The sequence below is a fragment of the Mirounga angustirostris genome, unplaced genomic scaffold (assembly GCF_029215605.1).
Source record: "Mirounga angustirostris isolate CCGP_5_RB_7025 unplaced genomic scaffold, mMirAng1.0.hap1 SCAF_4, whole genome shotgun sequence".
NCBI lineage: Eukaryota > Metazoa > Chordata > Mammalia > Carnivora > Phocidae > Mirounga > Mirounga angustirostris.
The window spans coordinates 161,066,873-161,090,309 of NW_026991712.1; the positions used below are offsets into that span (position 1 = coordinate 161,066,873).

Sequence of the window (23,437 nt, forward strand, 5' to 3'; positions counted from 1 at the left end):
AAGAAAGGGCTTCCTGCTTCCTTGGGACCCACACTGCTGCTGAATGGCACGGGCCAAACTCTGAGCTGGGCATGAGCCCTCCTCTGCCTTCTGATCCGTTGTGTGGGATATATTAGTTCCCTGGGGAGGGGGGGGATACATCTTTGTGTCTCCGTGATGTGCAGGCTTGGCCTCTTTGTATCTGAGCACTGGGGGAGAGAGTGTGAGTGTGTTGGTGTGTTCACGTTTACGAACACCAGGGTGTGCCTATATGTGGGAACTGGCCTGCCAGGTGAGAGCTTCCACGCTTGTGACCCCTGGGCCTGCAGGTCTCCTTTATTTCTGTGTCATGAAGGAATGTCTACTTGAGCCTACTGCAGCCTGTGTGCATGTTCTGGGTGCATTTCCTTTGGGACGCATGTCTGTTTATCGTTGTGTTTCGGTTTGTATGACTATGAATTCCAGCCTAATAGGATGATTCCATGTGTCCCTACTGGCCTTGGCCTGCCCCCGGAGAGCTACCAGAGATGGGGCTGTGGGTTCTCTCTGCTGCGACAGCCAAAGCCACTGCCCCACCGGCGCCTGCCCCCACCCCACAGCAATGGGAGCAAGCATGATGAAGAGTGGGACCTTCGTAGGTCCTGCTGCCTCGGACAAGCTCAGTTTCTTCATCTCCACCCCAGGGATAATACACTCAGGGCCCTTCTACAGGGCTGAGAGGTGCGGATAAAATGTGAATGAATGCAAAAGCACTCGATAAAGCATCGTGCCCATGGATCACTGTTCTTCAAATCTCAGTGGCAATTCAAAGGCTGGACATCGTAACACCTGACCGCTGTCCAGACACTTCCCTTCCTCCAACAGGAACTGAGAGATTCATAGAATCAGACCATCACAGCTACAAGGGACTGAGAGGTCAGCTGCTCCAAACCTCCACAACCTCACTCTACGGATAATGAAACAGATTTGTTTAGAAAGGGGGAGTGACATGCCTGTTCACCGGGCACTCACAATAGAAACAACCAGAGTAAAAGCCCTTCCTGAGAGCTTTCACCCCCCATTGTCTCAGATCACCCCCTGAGTACCCTCAGTGAGGCAGGTGGGCTGCCTATGGTAATGTTAGTCCCAATTTACAGGGAGGAAAACCAAGAGCTACAGAGACTGGACCAGAGTTATTCTTGCCCAGAAAGATGGCAGCAGGCCCAAGCTTCAGTGTCATGCTGGCCTGGTTAGGACTGGTGAGAGAGGAGTCTTCACTACAGAATTCCCACCTTGGCCCTACTTCCTGGGCCTGGGGAAGGGGCCAGGAAGGCAAGTGCTTTATGATCTTATGGAGGAAAGGTGACTCAAGGTGACCACATCTTAGGCCAGAGTCCAGGAAAGCCAAGCATCCCTAGCTGGGTTCAGACACAGAGTTCCATTGCAGCTCTTGCAGCAAGGGTGGTACCCAGGAAGACTGCTCAGGACAGTGGCCAACGACCACACAAGGACCGTGCCTTGTCCCACTCCCCAACACTTGAGGGCTAGCCAGAGGCTGGTCTATGGGTGTTCAGGGTCTGGAGGAGCAATCTGTACCCAGGATGACCCCTGTCACTGTGGACTCTGCCCCAGCCACCCTGAGGACCAGTCCCACTGCAGCTGCCATCTGAGCCCCCATCACCTTTATTCACTCACTGAGGCTCTATTTACAGTCCTAACTTGCCCAGTAGGGTCTAACTGGACCCCCAGCTCAGTTCTGTGATCTGAGACCCCAGGGCCCTTACCTCCAATGGGTCCTTTGGAGGTAAGAACGGGGGGGGGGGGGGGGAAGAAGTGAGCTGTCAGCTAGAAGACTCCCTGAGACTCAAGCCTCAGTGCAGGAAAGAGATAGAGGTTACAGCTTGCTACACTTGGCCTCCAGCCCAGTGTGGGGCTTAGAAGCACAGAGTAGCTGCGCTGAGGTGCAAGTCCACTCAGGATTTTCAAGGAGTCCTCAAAGAGCTGGGGAGAAGAGGAGATCCCGGAATTGCACACCTCACCTCTCTATATGTGCTGCCGAAGCGAGCACACACCTCACCTTTCTAACAAGGCTTCCTCCATCTCAATTCCCTTTTCAGCTGCCCCCCCCCCCCCCCGCCCCCCGCAAGTCCGTTAAGCTCCAGCGCAGAGCTCCAGGCGAGGCTGGACAGCTCCCGGCCTGCACGCAGGATTTCTGGAGCCGCCCTTCCCCAAGTCCCTGCCACTCCTCACCGGGAGCAAGTTTCGCGTCCGGGCGTGACCCCGTCATGACCCCGGCCAATGAGCCGGTCACGCAGAGGGAAGGAGCGAGAAGGCTGCAGCGGCGTGGGACAGATACCCGTGGGCCCAGTATGTCCACCACCCCCGTCGGCGGCGTTTTCCCGGGAGCCTCGATCTGCACCTCGAGGTCCTCTCCCTCGGGAAGCCTGGAACGCGGCCTGGTTACGGGAGCTCCCGTCTCCCCGCAGCATCGCCCGCGCGGTACTCACCTGGTCCGCGGAGCCCGGGAGAAGGGGAACCCGCCTGAGGCGGGAAGCCAGGGCTGGTCGGGCGTAGGTCGGCGGAGTTGCGACGCTGGGTCTAGAAGGGAAAACGAGACGGGCCGGGGAGGCGCGCAGAGGAGAGCTCGGTGCCGGCTGGAAGCTGTGGGAGGCGAGGCGGCCGAGGAGAGCAGCCGCGCCGGAACCGAGCCGGGACCCGCGCCGCCTCCCGCTCGCAGCCGCCGAGACCCGCGGGAATCCCGGCCCGCCAGCAGCGGCACTGCGGAGGGAAGAGCGCGGGGCTGAGCTGCTTCTCGGAGCCCGAGCGCCTCCCGGAGCCCGCAATCCCCGCCGCCGCCTCTTGGCCGCCCGGGCAGGAGACGGGCGGGAATTCAGTTCGCGTGGAGTGTGGGACCTGCCGGGCTCCGAGTCTCCTGAGCCGCGGGTAAGCGGGGCCCACGCAGCCAGGACGAGAGGGGGTGCGGTCCCAGTACCACCCCCGCGCCACTCCCCACGTGGCGGCCGCGCCCCCGGGGCGTGAGTAGGTACGCGGACGGTAGGGGGGCCGTGAATGAAGCCCCAGCGGCCAATCAGCACGGTCGGCGCGCGGGACCCCGGGAGCGAGGCCCAATGGCGAGCTCTGGGCGGCCGGGCCGGGCGGCAGGCGGACGCGGGGGGCGGGGGCCGTGGCCGGGGGGCGGGAGGCGGCTCCGCGGGCAGCCAATGGGCGGCGGGCGGGGTGGGGCTCCGGAGCGCCGAGCGGGTCGGGGCTTTAAGCCGGCGGAGCGCGGCGGCGGGGCCCGCAGACGGAGCGGAGCGGCGGCGGCGGCGCGGCGCAGGGCGCGGGGCGGCATGGCCACCACCGCGCAGTACCTGCCGCGGGGCCCCGGCGGCGGAGCCGGGGGCACGGGACCGCTTATGCACCCGGACGCCGCGGCGGCAGCGGCGGCGGCGGCGGCCGCCGAGCGGCTGCACGCGGGGGCCGCGTACCGCGAAGTGCAGAAGCTGATGCACCACGAGTGGCTGGGCGCGGGCGCGGGCCACCCGGTGGGCCTAGCGCACCCCCAGTGGCTACCCACGGGAGGAGGAGGCGGCGGCGACTGGGCCGGGGGCCCGCACCTGGAACACGGCAAGGCGGGCGGCGGCGGTACCGGCCGAGCCGACGACGGCGGCGGCGGAGGAGGAAGTTTCCACGCGCGCCTGGTGCACCAGGGAGCGGCCCACGCGGGCGCTGCATGGGCGCAGGGCGGCACGGCGCACCACTTGGGCCCGGCCATGTCGCCGTCCCCAGGGGCCGGCGGGGGCCACCAGCCCCAGCCGCTCGGGCTGTACGCGCAAGCGGCCTACCCGGGGGGCGGCGGCGGCGGCCTGGCCGGGATGCTGGCGGCGGGCGGCGGCGGTGCGGGGCCCGGCCTGCACCACGCGCTGCACGAGGACGGCCACGAGGCGCAGCTGGAGCCGTCGCCTCCGCCGCACCTGGGCGCCCACGGACACGCACACGGACATGCACACGCGGGCGGCCTGCACGCGGCGGCGGCGCACCTGCACCCAGGCGCGGGCGGCGGTGGCTCGTCGGTGGGCGAGCACTCGGACGAGGACGCGCCCAGCTCGGACGACCTGGAGCAGTTCGCCAAGCAGTTCAAGCAGCGGCGCATCAAGCTGGGCTTCACGCAGGCCGACGTGGGGCTGGCGCTGGGCACGCTGTACGGTAACGTGTTCTCGCAGACCACCATCTGCCGCTTCGAGGCCCTGCAGCTGAGCTTCAAGAACATGTGCAAGCTCAAGCCGCTGCTCAACAAGTGGCTGGAGGAGACCGACTCGTCCAGCGGCAGCCCCACCAACCTGGACAAGATCGCGGCGCAGGGCCGCAAGCGCAAGAAGCGCACGTCCATCGAGGTGGGGGTCAAAGGCGCGCTCGAGAGCCACTTTCTCAAGTGCCCCAAGCCCTCGGCGCACGAGATCACCGGCCTGGCCGACAGTCTGCAGCTGGAGAAGGAGGTGGTGCGCGTCTGGTTCTGCAACCGGCGGCAGAAGGAGAAGCGCATGACCCCGGCGGCGGGCGCCGGCCACCCGCCCATGGACGACGTTTACGCACCGGGCGAGCTGGGGCCGGGCGGGGGCGGTGCGTCGCCGCCCTCGGCGCCCCCGCCGCCCCCGCCGGCCGCGCTGCACCACCACCACCACCACACACTGCCCGGCTCGGTGCAGTGACCCCGCGGGCCGGGCCCCAGCCGGCGCGCGGCGAGGCGCCGCGCGGCCTGAACTCTTTTTGTTCGGTTGCTTTGGATTTTACAAAAAGCCCAGAAACTTTCGAACAAAACCAAACACCCGGACGACCCTCTCTGGCGAGCGGCTGCGTCGCCCGAGCCCCGGGAGAGAGGAGCGAAGATCCGGAACGCGCCAACTCACCCCGGGCATCCTGCCCGCCGCCTGCTCCCTGCCCCCATCCCCTCGACGACCCCCGCCCCTGCCCCCCGGGCTGTTCGGGGCCGGATCCCGGCAGCGGCCTCCCCACAGCGACAGGTAACGCGGTACGGGGTTAGGGATTCCCTGGGAGAGAGGACGAAGAGAGGAGGGTTCCCTGTCCCTCTCCCCGGCGCGGACTCCCGAGCCTGCGGGTCGAGGGTGGGGGACTGTCACTTAATTCGCTCCACGCTTCTTTTCTCCCACAAGGATGCACCCCATCCCCCTCACCCTTCCTCCGGGCTTGGTTTTTTACGGTTTTTATTTATTCATGGAGCCTCCCGGCTCCTGGGGTCCTTCTAACTCCGCCCGCGCCCTTAATTTAAATCGCTGTATACTGTATTTATCGGGGCCCCGGAGGGGAGGCCGCGAGAGCCGCGTCTGTGTATAAAAGCAGGAAATAGCCAAAGCTTTAATCTAGCCTAATTTATTTTTTTCCCTTACCATCCCTTGCCCTACCCACTAAAAAGCAAAACAAAAACAAACAAAAAAAAAACTTAACAAAAAAAAAAATTCGAGTGTTCATTTTTCGTTTCGTTTTATCCGAGCTGCGATTCGGTTCCCGGCCACGCGGGAGGGGTCTGCGCTCCCACACACAGCCCCCGGGAAGAGGCTTCTGCCCCGCCGCAGACTGACCGCTGCACAGCTGGGCCCCCGCTCCCCGCGGGGCCCTGCCCTCCTGGCCACCGACAAACGAAACTTGAAAAAGTTGGAGATATTTTTTAACCAGCTGTAGAAATAAGCCGTTCCCCTGAGAACCTTCTGCCTGATTCCCTGCAGCTTCCGCCTGCTCCCTTTCCAGTCCCACCTGGGATGCGGGATGCTGGGGCGGCCAGGAGAGAAATTCCCCAAGTTTGGGGTGAGGTGGGAACCATGTAAATATGTGAGATATGTACACACATTTTTGTGCTTGGTTTTTATTTTTGGTTTTTCCGGGCTGCCCTCCATCCCCATCCGAGAGGATTTTGTACACCGAATAATCCGAAAAAAAAAATATTTTAATATGATTTCCAGATTTCTGACCCATCTCTATTTATTTTCTGGATGTGTTTGGAGCTTCCCCCCTTCTCCATTTCTTGTTCTGTTTGTTACAGTTTGGATTTAAATTTTGTTATTTTATTTTTATTATTTTTTGGAACAATGTTTTGGTGCATTCTTTGTATCTTTATTGCAAAAAAAAATAATGTAGACTGGGAAGTTCCCTTTATATTTATGTTATAGTAAATATTTTATTACTCACATAAACATGTACCCCAGGGCTGTGTCCTGTCCTTTTTACTACCAGGGTTGGGTCGGTGTGCGGGTAAAGTGTTGGGATACCCTGGCTAACCTCCCCTAAAGTCCTGGCCACACTATCTTGGAGGAAGGTGACCACGCAGACCTTCTTTCAGGCCAGTATGAGGACTGCCTCTTACTTGGGCAACAGTTGGATCCCTGCCTCAGGCGAGTGAGCGTAGGGAAGATGAAGCTGCCTCGCGTCCCCTCCCGTAAACAGACTATCCTGAGACCAGACCAGGGCCTCCAACACTGCAGACACCACACTGAATTTGGGACAGCCATTCCTCAGGCACAATTCAACTGCTTCTCAGCCAAGAAAGAAGCCTGCCTCACCTGGACCACCAGCCTGGTGTCTCTGTGCTCCCCACCCAAGACTCCAGGCCCCGGCTTCAGTTTCACTTTGCGCTCCATGGGTGGAGTCCAGGCCAGCTCTACCCTTCCAGGACATGGGGCGGTTGGAAGTGGGGCCAGGCCACACCAGCCTGCCCCAGCTGGCTCTCCACCCACAAACACATGGTGCCCAAACCTAACCTGGATCCACTGGGAGTCCTAACAGCTTCCACAGCGGTCCTGCAGGAATTAAGTGGGCCTGGGGAGAGAGTCCTGCCTGTTTGCTTTGGCAAAGCCGGTCCCACTCCTCTGCAAACAAGCCACCTGGCCCAACTTCCCTCGTGGAGGAAAGAGGGCACAGACAACTGTGCCCCCACAAAGCCCTTCAATCTCTCCAGGGATGGGTACCCAAGGAACACCCCCCAACTCAGGGAGTGATGCATATGCCTAAATGAAGATTCGGTGGTTGTGCAGCCCTGACGGGCGGCAGGGGGTGGGGGGAAGACATAGTCTCAGACATCTCCCCTCCCAAGCTTTCAGCCCCAACGTCTCCCCCTCCCCAGAGTCCTGATGGTGGGGGCAGATCTGAGTTCCAAGACCAAAGCCCAAGGTTACCTATGTCCCAGTCAAGATCCTCTTTTCCCTTTAAAGCAACTTTTAAAGATACGAATAAAATAGCTCTTCCTGCTTCCTCCCTAGATGCAGTTCCTTTCCCTCCTCAGGAGAAACCACATGAGGTTTCTCTCACTCTTCATGGACACAAAGCCTGAAGCAGCACAACCACTTGATGGGGGGAGAAAGTTGTGTCCCTAGTGAGTGTGTGTGTGTGTGTGTGTGTGTGTCTGTGGCCCCCTCCTTCCAGGAATTGGCCCAAGCCCAGGACTGGGAGAGGACTTGGCTCCAGCCGATGTATCTTGAGCACCCAGATAGGTGTTCCCAGGCCTCCAGTTTGGTGGTCCCTGGCCAGGCTGAGGCTTTGGGATGATGGTACCATGCTGAGAGTTCCCGGTGACTTTCTGGGCTCTGACCCTCAGTCTCAGGAGGAATTATCTCTGCAAGGACAAAGGCCGCCAAGATTTTCCAAGGCTCAGCCTCTCACTCACCGCTGCTTTCTGTTTCCTCCCTCCTTCAGTCCAGCCTAGTGGGCGATGAGCCCTGTGATGGGCACCCGTGTCCCAGCCATCGCCCACCCTGGCGGGCCAGTGAGCCTCCCCAGGCTTACAGACGGGGCCGGGGATATCATGGCCAGGTGACAGCGTGGCCTCCATTTCCTGCTCCACTAAGTACAGAACTTCAGATCAGTCCCACACTCCCCCACACTCTCTACTTATTTCTCCATTCCTGGATTTGTCCCAACCTCGGGGCCCTGAAATGGAAGCAAGCGAAGCTCAGAGCTCCCTGCTGCCTGTTCCGCCCTGAGCCTCAGCAGGTTTGGAGGTTGGAAAGGCGACAGGGAAGACGGGGGCCTTTCACTGGCCTCTGCCTGCAGCTGACACCAATTGATTGATTGATTTCCTAATTGTCTGCTTAATCCCGTACAAGAGGGTGGATTTATTATTTAAGCAAGTCAACTCAAAAAACAACAAAACAATGTGGCCTCCCAAGGGCCAGCAGCAGCTGAGAAGTAGAACAAAAAAGTGGGAAGAAAAAAAAAAAGTGGAAACGAGGACGGAAGAAAAGCTTCCACTTTGTGAAGATTTTACTTAATGAGACAGCAGCCTGGGACAGCTACCCAGTGACCAACCCCTTGGTCACAGAAGTCCCCAGGGCTCCTTTCCCCAGTCTCCAGCCTGGGGAGGGGGGCGGTAGGAACCTCAGCACATTTGACTGTGTAAGGAGAAACCAGAGGGAGAGAGAGATTTTGCCCTGGAGTCTTACTCCCTGGCTAGAGTACGGTTTAGGAAAGGTCTCTCCACCCCGTATGGATGTGGAGCCACCTGCTCGCTCCAAGAGCCTCCACTCTCCTCGTTCAAGAGAGGCAGATGGCCCCGGCATCAACCTGCAAGGGAGCCCAAGCGTTCCCCAGCAGAGTGGCCATCCTCTGATCCCATCTCTCTCCCCTTCTCACTTGAAGAGAATTATTGTCCATGATCATGTGGCCACAGATTGTGTTCGTTAAGAGAGCGTCACTCTCCCCATGGGAACCTCTGTGTTGGTGTGTGAAGTTGTGTGTGTACCACTGTGCCTACAAATCCAGAGCCACTCCCAGAGATCGGAAAGGGAAGGCCATGCTACACCAAGAAAGCTTTGAGCTGGGAGAACACTGGCAGTGTGGGCGCTGCCTAAAACCGGAAGAAGGAAGGTGGCCATTGTGGTCACCTGTGCCCACCAAGGCAAACACAGAAGGGACCTGGCCCTAAACCCCAAGGGCGTCTGTATCTCCCCCACCTCCTGGCCCAGGAGGTTCTGCTAGCTTGTATGTGGCATGGCTCAGGTCCTGTGCAATCATCCCTTGGCCCCAGGACCTGACTGGGTATCCACAGGACTAGCTGACTCCCAACCACAGCTACCCACACCTAGAGCTGTTTGGAATTGAGTCTCCTCTGGAGGGGCTCTGGGCCTGCGTGTGGGAGGGTCAAGAGTCCAGTGATGACCCAGGTCCAAGCTTTCCCCAGCAGGGCTTGAGCTCCAGAAAGCTCTAGATACGAGACCCACCTGAGCAGGGGTAGGAGTGAGAGTAGGTTGGTTATCTGGCCCAGCGGCTCCCCCTAAGCTTGGCAAACAGGAGTCACCCGGGGCCTCCAGCTTAGGGACTGAAGCCAGAGGAGCCAGCAGTCTTGTCCCTGCCTGGCATATTTGAAGGCACTGGAGCCAATGTTTGGCCGGCCCTTTGGGGCTCCATGTGGGAGGACTGCCCTCTATTGGTCCCTGAGCCTGGACATGGCCAACCTCACAGCTGAGCATCCCCCCAAAGTTCGGCTTCAAGTTGGCTACTCTATGGGGGGTGCCAGGTAGAGCAGAGGCAACTGTCACCTCCAAGAAAGCAAGCCTGTGTCACACACACACACACAGACTTGCCTACACCCTTCCCTCACCCACCACCCCACTCATTCCCCCAGCCATTCTCAGGAATCGCCATCACACTACCTCCTGTCTCTCTCCCACTCGCACCCATCCCCAGCCCTCCTCCCCTCAGCCAACGAAAGCCGCGAGCATGCCCTTGCCAGCTTGCCCCCTCGCACACATGCTCACACACTCGCGGTCACACCCATACCACCGTGATGCTGCCCAGTACCAGCCCTGTGGTCTCTGGCACCAAGCTCTCCAGAGCTACCTGGCGCTTGTAAACATTTGACTTAACACACACAACCATGCTCTGCAGCATTGGACCAGGGCCCTTTCTCTCAGAATTTGCAAGCACTTACCCCACAAACTGCTTTCCAATCGCTGCCCATCATTGTTCCCGGCTCCTCCCAGATCTCTCCTGCTCCCTTCAGATAATTAAAGTTAGGCTGTGTGTTTGTATGTATGTGTGATCTTATTTTTTAAACACACACCCCCACACGTACATATGCGTGTATATATACAAACACACACAGCAATTAGATCTATCCATTCCTGCCGTCGTCCCTCTTGTGCAGTAAAACCTCAGCTATGCACATGTCCCTACATCACCACGCGATGAACCATCACCTAGTCATGGACTCCTGATGTCACGCACACACACACACACACATACACACACTGACACTTTCACACAGTTACACCCACCCCCAGCTTCCTGGTGTTTCTCCAGGGGCAGGACCCACCTCCCACCCACCTCTAGGGCATCTGAATGGGCTCCCTTCAGATGAGCTAAGTACCAGGAGGGCTCTGCTTCCACGCCCCCCACGCATACACCCAGTGGACATGTCTTTAGCTGAGCCTGACCAGGGTGGGTCTGGGTATTATTAGGCTGCAGAGACAGCACGGAGGCATATGGTCTCGTACACAAGAAATAATGTTCATGTTAAATCAGACCTCATGCATAATGCATGGTGCCTGATCTCACATTATTTTGGGTGTTCGTCAAAATCAGTGTTCTTTCTTGTGAGGGCTCCTGAAAAGAAGGGGGAAAGACGTTTGCTAATTGCACCCGCAGCCTGGACCCAGGGAGCCCAGAGTGCCCCGGGAGCGCCCCTCTGGTCCCACGTCAACCACCAGCGGGTCTCGTCCCTCTGTCCCCTCTGTCCCCTCCGTCTTTCCCCGTGGAAGGAGGGGCTGACTGGGGTTTGTAGCAGGCGTGAGGCCCCGTGTTATTTTTATTTCTTTTCTCTCGGCTCTCTGTCCCTGGAGGGTTCTGGGGAATAGCAGTGGCTCCGTCGTTCTCACACCCGATTCATTTGCCGTTTTATGAACTCCCCGTTGATTCATCGCCTCCCTAAGTCAATGATTCACTCCTGATGGCTTTTCAGAAATCCTTCTTCAAAGGCTCCAGATTATTCAGCTCTGAACAGGAACAGACCTGGACCCTGCGCGGCCACTGCTCTTCTTGCTTCGGGTGGGAAATTGTCACCGTCCTTGGCCTTTCCCTGGGGCTGGCCACCCTGGGAGGACGGAGTGCTCCCTCCATGCGGAAGCTGCTAGAGTTGACCCCAGCAGCTTGTGGACAGTTTGTGGCTCTCCAGGAAGGCCCCCTCCAGCCGTTGTGGATCACCTGCCTTCTCCCATTGTCATCAAAGTCCCTAGGGAAGCTCTCTGCGTCTTATGGGAGGCAAAGAGCAGACTGGTGACGCACAAGATCTGTAGGACCAGACAGATCTGGGTACCAATCCTGGCTCTCCCTCTTTTCAGCTGTGTGACTTTAGGCCAGCTACTTACCCTTTCTGTGCCTTGGTTCCCTGATACATTGACAAGGGCAATTCCTACATCATAGAGCTATTTTGAGAATTAAGTGGGATGATGTACATAGAGTGCTTGGCATAAGTAGGTGATGAATGAAAGCTGTTTTATTGTGGGGCCGATGCAGGGCATTGTACAGAAACAAGTGAACGGGAAAGAAAACCAAAATGTAATGAACTTTGACCATGGCCCCCACTCTGTCCAAGGCATTCTGACGTAATACTTATCCAGCACTTACTTCGTACTTACTTTCATTATCTCGCATTAATTACTCTATTTTGCAGATGAGCAAACTGGTACCCAGCGAGTTTTAGAGACCTGTCCAAGGCAGCATGACTCGTTAACGATAAAAGCTGGAATAAAACCTACTTCATCTGACACCTGGGTCCATGTTCTATTTACACTCCCTGCTGGGGCGAATAGCAGCATCCAGTGCTTGGGGCATGTGTCCAAAGCAGAAGAGGTTCCAGAACTCAAGACTGGGCCAGAGAGAGAAGCTTGGAGACAAAGGGTGTGGGAGCTAATTGACTAGGATCTGCTCCCCTCCCCACCACCTTGCCATCAGGTAAATCCCATGAGGCTCAGGGAAGTTGGATGCCTTGCCTGGGATCACCCAAGAGGTCAGGAAGTCCACCTGATGCGTCCATTCAGAGAGCTGCATACTGAGCAACCGAATATAGTGGCAAAGAATGTGGGCCCTGGTATCCACCCAGGCTTTCATTCTGGCTACACCACTTGCTGCCCATGGGACCCTGGGCAAGCTACTAATGCTCTCCATACCTCAGTTTCCTCATCTATCAAAAGAAAATGATAGTACCTGCCTGGCAGGATTGCTGAGAAATTATATACATAAACACTTAAAAGAGTGCCTGGCATGTTGTAAGTACACATTAAATGTCAGCTATAAAATTAATTTTATATGTACAATATATAGTATTATATTATTGCTGGGCTGAATCAGTGTAGAAAAACCATGCCTAGTGCTTTTATTCCCCCCCCAGAATTATTGCTCTTTGTTCTCAAAACCACTCTGGAAAGACAAGTTCAAGCTCTCCATCCCCACTCCACAGATTAGGAAATAGAGACCCAAGAATGTTGAGGGACTTGCCCAAAAGGACCCAGGAAATTAGTAGCAGGTGCAGTCTCCCAACTTATCCCCCACTTCTGCCTCTTCATGGTAACCTTATGTCCCCAAGAATGTGCACTGAGCCCCTTCTATGGCTCTGTGTATGATCTGGGGAGATAGCACCCACATGGTCAGAGAAAACCTCATAGGTGGTGGTACCATTAATTAAGCTGGGTCATGAAGAATGAATAGGGGTTTACCTTGGGGCTCTTTGCTCAAGGCCTGATCCCGAGGAGGCAAAACCATTCAGCCCCAGTGCCCTCAAGACCCCACTCATTGCTCCTTCCTGAACCTTCATGCTTCTTGCTGCCCTGCCCAGGACCCTTCCATCAATGGGCTCCCACCTCCTCCTCTGATCCCAGCACAGAAGACTCAACTCAGGATTAAGACCCCTAGACCCTGTGGAGCCACCTACCATGAGACTAAATCTGACTATAGATTCCTTCAGACCCCAACTCCTGGTTCTACTGCCACCCTACCCAGAGGTTGATCACCAAACTACGCCACAGGGTATCCTAACATCAAAGGTGGAGTCCAGGTACCTGAGTTCAGGCCTCACTCCACTGTCCATCTTTGATATAACCCAAGTTGGGTCATCTCTGGAGTTCAATATATGAAGTGGGCATTCCCTCATTTATCCATCCATCCATCCATCCATCCATCCTTCCATCCATCTATCCATCCATCCTACACCCATCCACTAGCTCATCCATTCATCAATCCACCCATCCACTCATCCATTCATCCATGCAACCCTCAACCACCTCTTCAACCACCCACCCATTCATCTACCCAACCATCCACCATCCATCCACTCATCCAATCATCCAATTTAACAATCAGGCCCTATGTTGAGCACTGGGAACACAGAGATAAATCAGACCAGACCCCTGTCCTAAAACACTCCTGGATTAGCTTCTTACCCTCCCTACCTCTCAGTCATGTAGGGTAGGCATGTGAGGACCCAAGTGAGATCATTGTTTGGGAGGAAACAACGAAGTCTATTGTTACATCTATGCATCTTGTGTATCAGAGCACTGAGAACCCCCATGCCCCATTCACTTCTTCAGGGCCCCACAGAAGATGCAGTCAGTATGGCCTCTGCATGGCCCTAGGAGGCCCTTAGTTCTGATTTCTCACTCCAGGGATGCCAAGTGCTGACCTGAACTAGAGAGATTTCAAAGGAAGTAGAGGACAGGAAGGCGCTTATAAACATAACTTCTGCCAAGGCCAAAGATCACCAGTGGGACTCAGTTTTTCTACCAGAAATGGCAGCAGCATCTCAACACCAGGGACATACAGAGAAATGTTCTGGTCCCAGGCCTGTCACCACCTAGCTGTGTGACCTTAAGTAAGTCCCTGCCATTTTCCCTGACCTCAATTTCCCCACCAGTGTAGTGTGAGGGATGGTCTACGGATTCTCTCAGCTCTGAGGTGGCCCCTCTCAAGTATTGCTTCCCTTCTAGCCTGGGTGGGCCTGCCCGTCTGACAATGGGGCCTCTCTGAGCGGCCCACACATGAGGAGGGGTAGAAGATGACGTGGTTGGTGTCCATGGCCCAGAGTCCTCTGACTATTCAATACCCGCCACACCCCCCGACACAAACAACCCTTAGTCGCCTCCCCCTCCCACCCCCCAGAATCTGGGCACAGCTGGGGCTTGCTATGCCCTGGCCACCCCATGAATCACCCCTCTATGGTCCCGCGGGGGAGTGGTCCAGGGAGCATCCTACGCCCCCCATGGGGTGAGGGCCAGAATCACAGCCCTCAAGTAGGCAGTGTCCACAGGAACAATGGGGGCCTGTAGCTCACAGCAGGAATGCAGCCATTGTCCTGCCCTGGCCCCCAACCCCAAGGCCTCAGGTCCCCAGGCCGGGCAGCCTGGCGTGGGTCGGTGCGTCAGGCACTCGTGTGCCAGGGCCAGGACACATGGCCTGCCGGTTCCCCTCTCTGGGCAGGCGGGTGCGTGGGCCAATGGGCCAGACCCCATCTCCACACCCAGCCTCACAAAGGATCCCGTGCATGGGGTGAAGAGAAGCAAGACAGGGCCCAAAGAAGCCAAGCCAGCCTCTGACCCACCCATCCCTAGGGTACTTGGAGCAGACTCAGAGAAGGGGCCCCACAGCTCTGAGACCCAAGCTATACATCACAGTGGGGAGGGGGACCACATTAGAATAATGCAGGATTCGAGTGGGGTTGCTATAGCGACGTATTAGGGCAATACATCTAGGGAGCCCCGGCCCCTTGGTGATGTATGACTCTGCTTAGCTGAGGGGAGCAGGGGGAGGGGATCTATCCCGCCCCTCCAAGGGGAGAGCAGACACCAAACATTCTCTTCACTGGGGGAGAACATCTGCCTTGGACTCCAAAAATAGGCTTCTCAGAATCCTGTCAAGACTGAAAGAGATGCTCTGCCAACCCAACCTCCAACAACCCCACCTTAGTCCATGCTCTACTTGGCTTCAGCTTCAAATCCCAGCTCCAACCTCAGCCTCAGCCCCGCTGTGCCCCGTGCCAACCTCAGCCCCAGCCTCCGTCCCAGCCCAAGCTCTGTCCTTTCTGCTTCAGTGCTAAGGACCATTCCTGCACTATCTCCCTAGCATCCGATGGGATTAACAGAACTATACTGGTGGGGGTGGGTAGTGAGGGGGGACAAAAAAAAGGGAATAGAGGAGAAGGAGGTGGAAATGTCCAGAAATGCTCCTCAGCCAAACCACTCAAAGCTGTTAATTTGAGAGATGCCCAGAGAGTAAGTGTGAGGTCACACATGCCATCCCCTTCTCACCCACAGGCCTCCTCGTGCCAATATCCAGGCACTCATCCCCATCTAATCCCAGGTCTGGAAATTTAACTTCCCTCCACATAGTACCCGGGCCACCAAAGGGGTGCAGGGTAGACTAGCCCCAGAGAAAGAAAAATTGTATGGGGCTCCCCACAAAGGAGAGCTCATTTAAAAACCTTCATGTAATGTTTGTAATGTTATTTGCCAAAGTCAGACCATGGGCTCCCTTTCAAACCGCTGTATCAAGTCATTCGTAGTGGCTTTGCCCCAGCTCAGAGGCCTTGGCCCCCAACCCCTTGGAGACTTCAGGGAAGACTCTCCTGAGATAGCCCCCTTTGCTACATCCACCTGAGCATCTTGGTGAGGAAGAGGACAGATAACCCCATTTAAGAGTCAGAGGTGTGCGTATGAGTATCTCCCTGTCTCTCTGTATCTGGACTCTCCCTCCACATACCCTTGTCTATGTGTAGCTCTTACTGTGCACATGTGTATGTGTTGGTGCACACGTGTGTGTGCACGTACCTTGCCTCCTCACTGAATGGTAATTTTTGTTAACTCCATTGATCATAATAATTACACCACCCAAAAGAAGTCTTCCTCTTTCCTTTTGAAAGTGCCCCCCTGGCCCTGTGCCAGAGAGGAGGACGTGGCTCCAGCAGGAGGTGGAGATGCTGACCAGAGAAGTCACCCCCTCTCCCACAGACGACACAGGTCATAGGGTAAGCCAGGGGAGGAACTGTTGCCCTCTCCATGGACACACGTGTCCACCCCTCCCCTGAAGACACGTGCACAGACACGCATGCATGCCCATGTGTGGGCCCTATGCTGGTGGTGTCCCCACAACAGAAACTAGGTCCATCCTTGATTGGGTGTTTTTTCTCTCACCGTCCTTCATTCTCCGGGTGCCTCCTTGCTCACATTCACACACATACATGCATACACATACACAATACACACACACTCACACAGTGGAGCAAAGAGAAAGGGAAGGGAGAGACTAAAAGAAGGTAGGTAAAGACAGTGTGTGTGCCCAGAGGGCAGTGCCTGGGGCGGGGGTGGCAGGGTGCCCAGGGCACTGAGTGGGCAAGAGAGCTTCATGGCTTCCTCTCTTCCCTAGCCAGCGACCAAAGGTCAGCCCCGGGGGCTCAGCCACGTGCAGTCCATCCACCCCCATCGAGTCATGTGAGGCCGGGACCAAATCTTCATCAACATGCCATTGTCCTACAGGGCCCAGCCTTGGGCTGAACTGGACCAGCCCCCTCCAGCCCAAGACTAGTCAGTGCCCCTCCAGAACCTATAGTCTCCACCTGAGAGGACCCTCTGAGTGGGGTCTTTCAGCCCCTACCTGGGTGATGCTCCCTGGGATCCTATCCCTCTTTGGGACTTTCCATTCCCTTCTGAGAAATGGGAAGAAGCCAGCTTTCCATTTGCACTGAGAGTGCCTGACTGGGAGCCACGGAATAGGGGGAGGAAGGGCCCTCTTTCTCATGTTCCCTTCAAGGGGCACGTACACCATCCCATGTCACCCCCTCCCTGCCCATTCCCCCAAATGCTCTGGAGAGGAAAGAGAGTGAAGCAGAAAGGATTGAAGAGTTGCCCTGAAGGTCATCTTGCACGTCAGCACTAGGAGGGGCCCCAGAGCTCCTTGCGCCCTGGCTCCCAGCCTGGACCACAACACAGGCTCCATTGACTCCTGGGCACCCTTTTTCCCAAGATGCACGCAAAGCTGTGGGCTTGTGGTTCCTGCCCACGGGTCCCTGGGCCCACAGGGCTCCATGGAGCCTGGCCCCACAGGACCCACCCAGGGAAAGAGGCCAGAGCTGGCTGGCTGGCTGGCTCGCCGTGGGTGGACACAGCCCCCGAGGGGCTGGCCTTCTTCCGAAGAAGGAAGGGACATATACGGCACCGACACAAGAATCTCTTGGATCTGGGCTCAAGGCCTTCATGGCCAACCTCCAGACCCTGTCCTACCCAGCCTGGCATGGAGCCAAAGATATCGGGGACCTGGCTAGGACAGATTCTTCGCCAGCACCACCTGTACCCACCCCTTATTCCTTGCAAAAACAGGGAACCCCCCGGCCCCCCCCCACTGAGACGAAACCTGGGGCAAAGCCGCCCTGGCCCACCCTCCATCTCCTGAAGGGAAGTCCAGGAGAGGGAAGACGGTGTGTCTGGGGGAGGGGGATTGGAGGAAAGCTGGGGCCAGGAAGGGGAGGGCTGTCCCAGCAGGATGACAGAAAGATGATTAAACCCACAGAGAAGATTGATAAGGGAGCTGAACAGCTGCAGCTCTGCAAGGTGGGCTGGGGACAAATCTCATCTTGTCCTGGCAGCATTCAGAGCACTGGGGGGAGGGGGGGCCTGGGCCAGCCAGGATGAGCTCATGACCTCCACAAGTTCCCAGGGCAGGGATGGGGGGCGGGGGGCTGCTCCCACCTTCTTCCCCTCAAGGCCTCTGATGGTGGCTCCCAGAACCCCGGCCCATTCCTGCCACCCTCCCTGCTTAACAGCACAGTGCACCTTCTCACCGGCACCCCCTTCACCCCCAGCGTCTCCGCCACAGCCCTCACTCTCGTTATTATTAGATGTGATTTACAGCGGAAACGCTGAGTCAGACAAACTGAGACTCCCCAGACAGAAGCGGTGGCCGAGGAGAGTCCAGGGAAGGCAGCCCTCTCTGGACAACATCCTCGGAAGACAGCGAGGAGGTGGGGCTCCAAGAGGAGCTGGAGGTTCATCTCTCCCGTTTCTCCTGTCTGCTCCAGGCCCAAGATCCTCCCCTGGGTCTCTTGGACATCCAGACCCCTTTTCCGACCCCCACCCAGCCCCTTGGCCTAATCCTGTCAGCCCAGATCTGCCTGGGCAAGTCAGAGAGAACAGCCCAGGGATCCCGAAGTCTTAAAATCCAGGTGGTTCTACTGAGCCATTTCCTCAAACCAGGGCTCGTGGTTCAGAAGGCAGCCCCTGATTCCCAGAGATGGAGACAGGCAGCAAAAGTGCACTGTTGGGGTCCCAGCCCCCCACTCCGCAAGCAGCGAACACGGCACGGTGCGTTCGTGTGGGCGTCCAAAGGCACAGGAACGCGCAGGGAGCACGCACTCCTGCCTCCACCTTGCTTAGAAGAGCTCAGTGGGCAGGTCCATCCTCACTCCCTGGGTCTCTGACTCCCTGGCAGGGAGGAACTGGGCATTGTTGCCAAAAATAAACGTTCCCTCTCCCGCTCCCTGGCTCTCAGCTCCCGCTCATTAGGATGCGTGGCGTTTGGCTGCGGTCCCACACCTTGCAGCTCATTATAAATATGCAGTCGCTGCTGGCGCTACCCCAATCATCTCTGCAATCAGAGCTTTTAATTAGGTTAATTAAATTGTATCAAATCTCGCAGGGACGCAGTTCACTGATGCTGATGAGGCAGCCAAAACAGACCCCAGCTCCTCCGCTAATGAAGGCCGCTGCCTGCCTGCACAGTGAGGGAGCCCGAGCGCATAATAAACGGGCGCGTCCTCTGGGAGGAGCCGCTGCCCAGGCCCAGCTCTGGGGGCCTAGCAGGGAGCCTACATCAAGCCCACCAGGCTCCAGCTGCAGCAGACACTCCCACCCCGGGGACCATCCCCTTCACTTGAGAACTAACTGGGGCAGCTTTGGGAGCCCGGGCAGGTGGGCAGTGTCAGGGCCCCGAGCACCTGCCACTTCTACGTGGGAAACTGGGTGTGCCCCCAAGATCCACTGATTGCATCTGAGGTTCCCGCTTTACCTCTCCCCCAGAATGGCCCAACAAGGCCAGAACTCCATCTCTTACTCACACACACACACACACACACACTTAGCCCTGTCACTGCCCCTCTCAATTGTCTGATTAGCCAGAGAGGCCAGGCTGGGACTGGAAAGCTCACCCAGCCATCGCTGGCCTAGTCTCCATCTGCCGTGGAGGCCATCTGCCCGTCGGGGGGCAGGGGGGAGCGGTTTATAATGCTACCAGCCAGTAACAGGAGGGGGTGGCCCCCCAGTCTCCATGTGCCAGATGGATCCTGCAGCTTCCCACCTACCATTCCACCTAAAGAGCCCTCTCTGAGGGAGGGACTTGCCCTCGACCTCCTGGGATCAAATTAGCTAGAGATGTGAGATGGCTTCCTTCCCCAGTCCCTGCCGCTCCTGAGCTGACCGACCCTGTCCCTTGGCAATACTATTGGCTCCAGAGCCAGAGGGCTCTGCAAAGCCTCTCCCCTGCCTTTAAGCAGGAAAGCAAATGCTGCCACCTCCAAAGGGGCTGTCCCCAACACTCTACTCGCCCTAGCTCCAACCCCCACCTCTTAACCCCTCTGTCACTGGTGAGCAGCTGAGGAGAGGGGATGGGGAAATTTCCAGTGCTCTCGGGACATGTTGTTTCTGCTGTAAAAGCTGGGTTTTTTTGTTGTTGTTTTTTGGGTGTTTTTTTGGTTTGGAAAGGTTTTTTTTCCACTCAGTAATGTAAAAACATGAAACCTGAAACCAACCCCCCACACTTGTCACCTCAAAAGAGAAGCCTTTGGGGTAACTGGGAGAAAGCTGTAAATGAGTCAGGCTGATTCACGGCGGGGGGCGGGGGTGCTGCCCAGCTGCCTCCGGGGCACCACAATTTCATTAACACTTATGATCTGAGCATGGCCGTCAGGTGACAGACAACAGGAGGAATGGAAAGGGCTTCCTTCCCACCCTTAACCCCAAACACAGCAGTCCCCAGACCAACTCCTCTTGCCTAGAAATAGCCAGGTCCTGGGCTCTGTTCTGGCCCAATGTCTACTACCACTAAAGCAGGGTGCTCAGGATGGTACCACGGCCCCAGCACCAAGCACTTTGTTCCCCTGACATGAGAGAGGAAACGGCTCTCGTCATTATCAGGGCTATCAAGTGAAGCAGACAAGACTGGACAGAGACAACTAGGTAAACTTTGGTTACGAGAGATACAAAGGAGACAGAACTCTCCAAATGTAACGATGGTGGGTCCAGGAATGAGGAACATGGAGATTCCATACAGGGAGTCTGAAGAAACCGGAGAGATTTTTTCTTTTCCTCTCCGACCAGAGCAGTTTAGGAAAGAACAAGCAGAAACATGACCCGGGCAGCCTCTTGAGCTTCCACACTCTAAGGGGTGGACTTGGGAAAGCCAGCGCTGCCTCTTGGGGCTTTGAAGCTTCTCTCCCAATTCTTCCCTGCACTTTCTGACGAGACAGACCCACAGAGCTGGGTGGGAGCCCCGCCGACAGGGAGGCCCGGTGACCGGCTCAGCAAGAGAGCACGCACCCTCTCACCCCAGGAGGCAGCCGCCCAAGCCCAAGAAACCTGCCAGCTCAGCCCCAACAGTACTCCAGGTCCACCCCCAATTCCTCAACTCACCTGGGACTTTGGGCCAAGACTCCCACCCAAGCTTCGCCCCCCTGCCCTTGCCCAACACCCTGTGCACAAGGCTGTGAACCGACGCGTTGGGAGAGCTTGAGGATGGAGGCCAGCACTGCACACCCACTTGCCTCACCAGTTCAAGTCCCAACAGGCCCTGGCCTCACCGGCCTCCCCAGGCAGGCAGAGCAAGTCTGCGTCTACTGGCTGCCTTCCCTACTGGAGGACGTGCAGCTCTAATTATTCACTGCCCCACAGCCAGCAGCAGGGGAGAGACGGCGAGCTAGACACAAACCCTCACGACTGCATGTGGGGAGACCCCTACCATTTCCCGGTGGAACCACCCACCATGTGGGACTCAGTGACAAGCTTCCTCCATGGGCCTCACTAGAAATGTGAGGGGAAAGCCCTTTCCTGCCCAGTCCTTGTTTTGGGGTCACACTAATCTCAAAGTGGGGGAACAGGCGTGGAGAAAATCTTTTTTCCCAAGAGCTCTCCCCTATGGCATTAAATCCAGTAAATAAATAGGCAGTAAGCACCAATGGAGCACAGGATGCTTCCAACAGAAGCCAAGAGTGCTAAGAGGGTAGACACCGGCACCCAGAGAAATAACCCCAGCAAAGGGGCAGCAGCTCCACCTACTGGGCCTTTTCCTACCCTGTTGCCAGGAATCCATTCCCTCCAGAGTCAAAAAAAAGATTGAATCCAAGAATAAAGCTGGGGCTTGACACTCTCTGGCTTGAGTCAGAAGGGCTCTAAGAAATGGCAACAGAGTAGGACTAAGGCAGGATAGTTGGGTTCTCTGCTGGGAAGACCTGGGTGCTCCATATCAGCTATTGTAACTGATACTTTGGAGACCTCATTTGTACAAGAGACCTGAACCACACAAGTTCTGACTCAGAGAAGTGCTTTCCACCTCCGTAGGCTGCCCACATTCATTCCCCTTGGCCCAGCCAGAGCAGGTTGCTACCAAGAGCCCAAACCGGCCGTTGGGCCTGGAGGGGTGGATCCTAAGGAAACAACAGTCTCTCCCCTTCCCAAGCAATGAGCCAGGAGTCTGAGGTCCCACTGAGCACCAAAGCATAAAGTCCTGGCCTGTTTTCAGGACCCATGAGGCTGGAGCATCTGTCTTGGGTTAATCTCAAGGGGCAGCCAATCTCTCCTTGGGCCTCAGAGATGGCCCTCAGTGTAACAGCAATTCAGGACATCTAGTTTTATCCCCTTAAAGCTCTCTACCTCCACCCTAGCACTTATGGGACTCCAAGAGATGGACTTTCCTGCTCCATTTGGCCTGTGCACATGCCTCTTCAAGCATCACTGTGTACCTGTAGAACATGTGAGGACTTCGTGTCACCTGTGGACATAAAACCCTGGTGGTGTGTTCATGTACCAGAGAGCAAACAGATGTGCATGCACCTGTGTTTATGAGGCCTGAGCTCTACGTATCTTGTATGTCTATTAATGTGAGACCTGATCAAGTGTATGTACCTTTGTGTAAATGCAGGCTTCCCGAAAAAGGCATTAGGTATACTCCTTACCTCCTACCCAGTAGGGACAAGGGACAGAGCCAGAGCAGCAGTATCAAGCTGTTCTGTGCCAGGAACAGATGCTGCTCAGTCCTCCCACCCCTCTGTCCAACACCCATGGGATAAATCCCTTCCCTGGCTCAGGACTCAGCCCCCCAGACCCCCATGTCATAAGACCATCAACATGTACTTAGCTCACCCCACCTCCCCAAGAAGTAAACACACAGACTGGGAAGCACTTCCTTCCTTAAGGCAAAAGCTGCTAGCTTCTATTCCCCAGCCCTTCTTCCTATTTTCCAGGGCTCCCAGATCTAAATCCCACTGGGTACACCCTGAGGAAACAGGCTTTCATTTTAGGCTTTGTACAGGACCCTAGCAGTCATAGGAACATATTAAGTTTTAATGATGATTTGATTTCCTTCCTTCCTTCCTTCCTTCCTTCCTTCCTCCCTCCCTCTTTAAAATCCAGGCCCAGCTGTTCCCCACCCCCCCCCCAGAGGGTGAGGTGTGAGCAAGCCTCCCAGAACCCTGTTCCTCCCACATTTGCTCCAAGCATGCTCAGTCCTGTCTTGACAGCCTCAGCCTACCACCCCTACATGGGCAGGGAAGGGTGAGACTCTGGGAAGAAAGCTGCTACACATGCCCTGGAGTCCCTATCTCCAGGGCAAAGGCCTGTATCAAGCCATTTATAGCCTTGGAATCATGAGTTGGCCAGAAGTGCAGAGGGCAGGAACAGAGAGCCAGATCTGTCTGATTTGAGCTTCATCAATAAGGAGGTGCCACTGTGGGTTTCTATCTGTACCTATAAAGTGTAAGAGAAAAAAATTCCTCCTTTGCTAATTTATGAAGCCATCTGAGTATCTAATAAACACAGAAGGAAGGAGGGTAAAATCAGTCTACCCACTACATAAAACATGCAAACAATAAAAATATTTTAATTTTTACTGTGAACATATATTATTTTTTAAAAATTTAGTGATGTAACAAAATGGAAGGGCTAATTTAAGTAAAAAGGATATGAAATTGTTTGCTGTAACTGTAACTACAAAACACAAAAATAAAGCAAAAAAAAAACAGAACATGCCTTTACAGAATGGAGGAAATAAACCACATTATTGTTCACCTCCAATACCCTAGCTCCTAGCACTGATAACTACTTGGTGTTCTCCAGTGAGTATTGGGATTAGAGATGAATTCATTCCAAATCTGCCATAATGAGATTATATAACTTTCATCGTGAAGAAAATATACAGGTATATAAAAATGAGACTGATTTCATACCCCAAA

General features: G+C 56.0%; 1 protein-coding gene across 1 annotated transcript; it reads left to right on the top strand.

Annotated features, from left to right (window-relative positions):
- Positions 1-3,267: 3,267 nt before the first annotated feature.
- Positions 3,268-10,081, top strand: POU3F1 (POU class 3 homeobox 1). The gene has a single exon (XM_045895451.3). The coding sequence runs from the start codon at positions 3,309-3,311 to the stop codon at positions 4,665-4,667; it is 1,359 nt and encodes a 452-aa protein (XP_045751407.1). The 5' UTR covers positions 3,268-3,308; the 3' UTR covers positions 4,668-10,081.
- The last annotated feature ends 13,356 nt before the right edge of the window (positions 10,082-23,437 follow it).